Source organism: Conger conger, chromosome 10, assembly GCF_963514075.1.
Source record: "Conger conger chromosome 10, fConCon1.1, whole genome shotgun sequence".
NCBI lineage: Eukaryota > Metazoa > Chordata > Actinopteri > Anguilliformes > Congridae > Conger > Conger conger.
In genome coordinates, this window is record NC_083769.1 from 50,226,177 (window position 1) to 50,228,676 (window position 2,500).

The following is a 2,500-nucleotide window of genomic DNA, read 5'->3' on the forward strand; positions in this document are numbered from 1 at the left end:
CGCTGGGCGCAGGTTCCGGATGGTGCCCTTCCTGACGGAGCTGCGAGCCGTGATGGACTGGGTCTGGACCGACACCACGCTCAGCCTGTCCAGCTGGATCTGTGTGGAGGACATCTACGCCAACATCTTCATCCTCAAGTGCTGGAGAGAGTCCGAGAAGGTGAGCCAGTGTGTGTGTGTGTGTGTGTGTGTGTGTGTGTGTGTGTGTGAGACCTTGTTTTTGGAAATTAGCCTCAAATTGAAGGGTTTTACTAGAAGGTTGTGTCTCTCTGCGCAGCCTGTAGCATTTCATAACGTGAGGTTACGAGGTGCAGAATGTGCTGTACAGTTCTCTCACTAGTAACACCACCCCACAAAGGCATGGCTCACCTCCTCAGGATGAAGCCGCAAGTCTTCATAGGAACTCCAGAGGGCGCCAGAGCATCAGCAGAGTCTGGCCTAGCAGACTCAGACTTCCGTACATGGAATGTTTCCCACGAGGGGGAGTAAAACATTCAGGATGTGATGCGTGTGGTAAAATGGGGGTGGTTGATCCTGAGGGTAGGGTAAGAGAGTGTGAGTGCCTCTCCCTGACCCCCCTTCCCTGCAGAAATACCCCCATCCCCCGGGGCAGAAGAAGAAGAAGGTGGTGAAGTATGGCATGGGGGGCATCATCATCTTCGGTCTCATCTGCCTGGTGTGGTTCCCGCTCCTCTTCATGTCATTGGTCAAGTCTGTGGCCGGAGTGACCAATCAGCCGCTGGACGTCTCCATACAGCTGAGCATCGCAGGATATGAGGTCAGCAAGATGGCTTCTCCCTCATTCACACTGCGAAAACTAAAAGATCTCAACTAGTCAATCTCAATGGGTATTCTTCTAATATTAATATAAAAATCTTATTTCTATTACTGACACAATTTTACACAATTTTGCCAATAAGATGAAACAGTTTTGACTCATTTCAACATTCGCCAATGGGGTAAGATATTTTCACTTGGTAAATGGTAAATGGACAGCAGTTTTATCCAACGCGCTTTACAATTGATGCCTCTCTTTCATCCATTCACACACACAGCGATAGACTGCCAGGCAAGGCACCAACCAGCTCGTCAGGAGAAATTTGGGGTTAGGTGTCTTGCTCAGGTACACTTCAACACAGCCTGGGTGGGGGGGTCGAACCAGCAACCCTCCAACTGCCAGACAAATGCTCTTACCTCCTGAGCATTACATTAGAATAGAATAGAATAGAATAGAATAGAATAGAGTTTTATTGCCATTTGCACAGGTACAATACAGTACAGGTACATTGGAATTCTTGTGCGTTCTCTTCCAGTCAGGCAAGTAAAAAATACACATAAATAATAAATAAATAATAAAGGTGAGGCTTGAAAGCTGCACACCGGTTCCTGATCTTGCTGCGTACATCCGCATTGAACCAGGGCTTCTGATTGGGAAACACACGAATAGTCCGGGTGGGAATGCAGATTGAAGTGCACCAGTCAATATAGCTGCTAACAGTATCTGTGTACTCATGTATGTTGTCTGTGGCTACCTTAAAAGTGTCCATATCTGTGGCTTCCAAACACCCCTGCAGTTCTGCTAGTGCATCTTCAGTCCACATCTTCACAGTTCTCACTGTGACTGGGCCTGCTTTGAGCTTCTTGATGTAGGTGGGCTGTATGTGGTCGCATTTACCAAAATGCGGCTTGGAGACAGCAGCATAAGCACCTTTAATATTGCAGTAGCATTTGTCCAAGGTGTTGTCTCCCCTAGTGGGGAAATTAACAAGCTGATGGAATTTGGGGATGCTTTTCCAGAGATCACAGTGGTTGAAATCTCCCAGAATAACTAAAGCAGCATCAGGATCTGAGTTCTCATGTCTGCTGATCATGTTGTGCAGCTCTCTGAGTGCTGTGTCCTCGTTAGCCGAGGGGGGGGATGTACACTGTGCTCAGAATGATACACTGCAGTTCTCTGGGCAGGTAAAAAGGCCTGCACTTCACGGTAATATACTCCACATCCTCAGAACATGACTGTGATATTACCGTGTTGTCGGCGCTCCAGGACTGTTTGACGAAGATTGCTGTTCCTCCCCCGCGTGTTTTACCGCATTCCTCCGCGCTGCGGCCGGCTCTGTACACACTGTAGCCTGCCGGTGTTATGGCCTCGTCGGGGGGTCCTTTGTCCGAGCCACGTTTCACAGAAACATAGAGCGGAGCAATCCTGGATGTACCGCTGTGTTGCCAACCGACTGATGAGATCGTCCATCTTGTTAGCCAGAGACTGGACGTTGGTGAAAAGTATGACCGGTAGAGTTAGCCGTCCTCGGCTAACCAGTCGGCGGAGTCTGCGTTCTGCTCCTCCCCGCCTACCACGCTTCCGTGTGTCAGCCTCCGGGCGCCAGGAGATCCCCCTGCTGCGGCCCGACCCGGCGACACTCCAGCGTGGAGCTGTATCTCCGGGAAGAAGTCCAGGAGATTCGTATCAAAATCTCCCTCGTGGCTCAGGTCTCCCAGCCAC

At 50.0% G+C, this 2,500-nt stretch overlaps 1 protein-coding gene across 1 annotated transcript in view; it reads left to right on the top strand.

Annotated features, from left to right (window-relative positions):
• si:dkey-11f4.7 (piezo-type mechanosensitive ion channel component 2) overlaps window positions 1-2,500 on the top strand; it is a 59,744-nt gene that overhangs the window by 49,599 nt on the left and 7,645 nt on the right. The window contains exons 48-49 of the mRNA XM_061259165.1: window positions 13-160; window positions 590-778. Coding sequence (XP_061115149.1) covers window positions 13-160; window positions 590-778 — 337 coding nt within the window. The remainder of the gene's footprint in view (window positions 1-12; window positions 161-589; window positions 779-2,500) is intronic.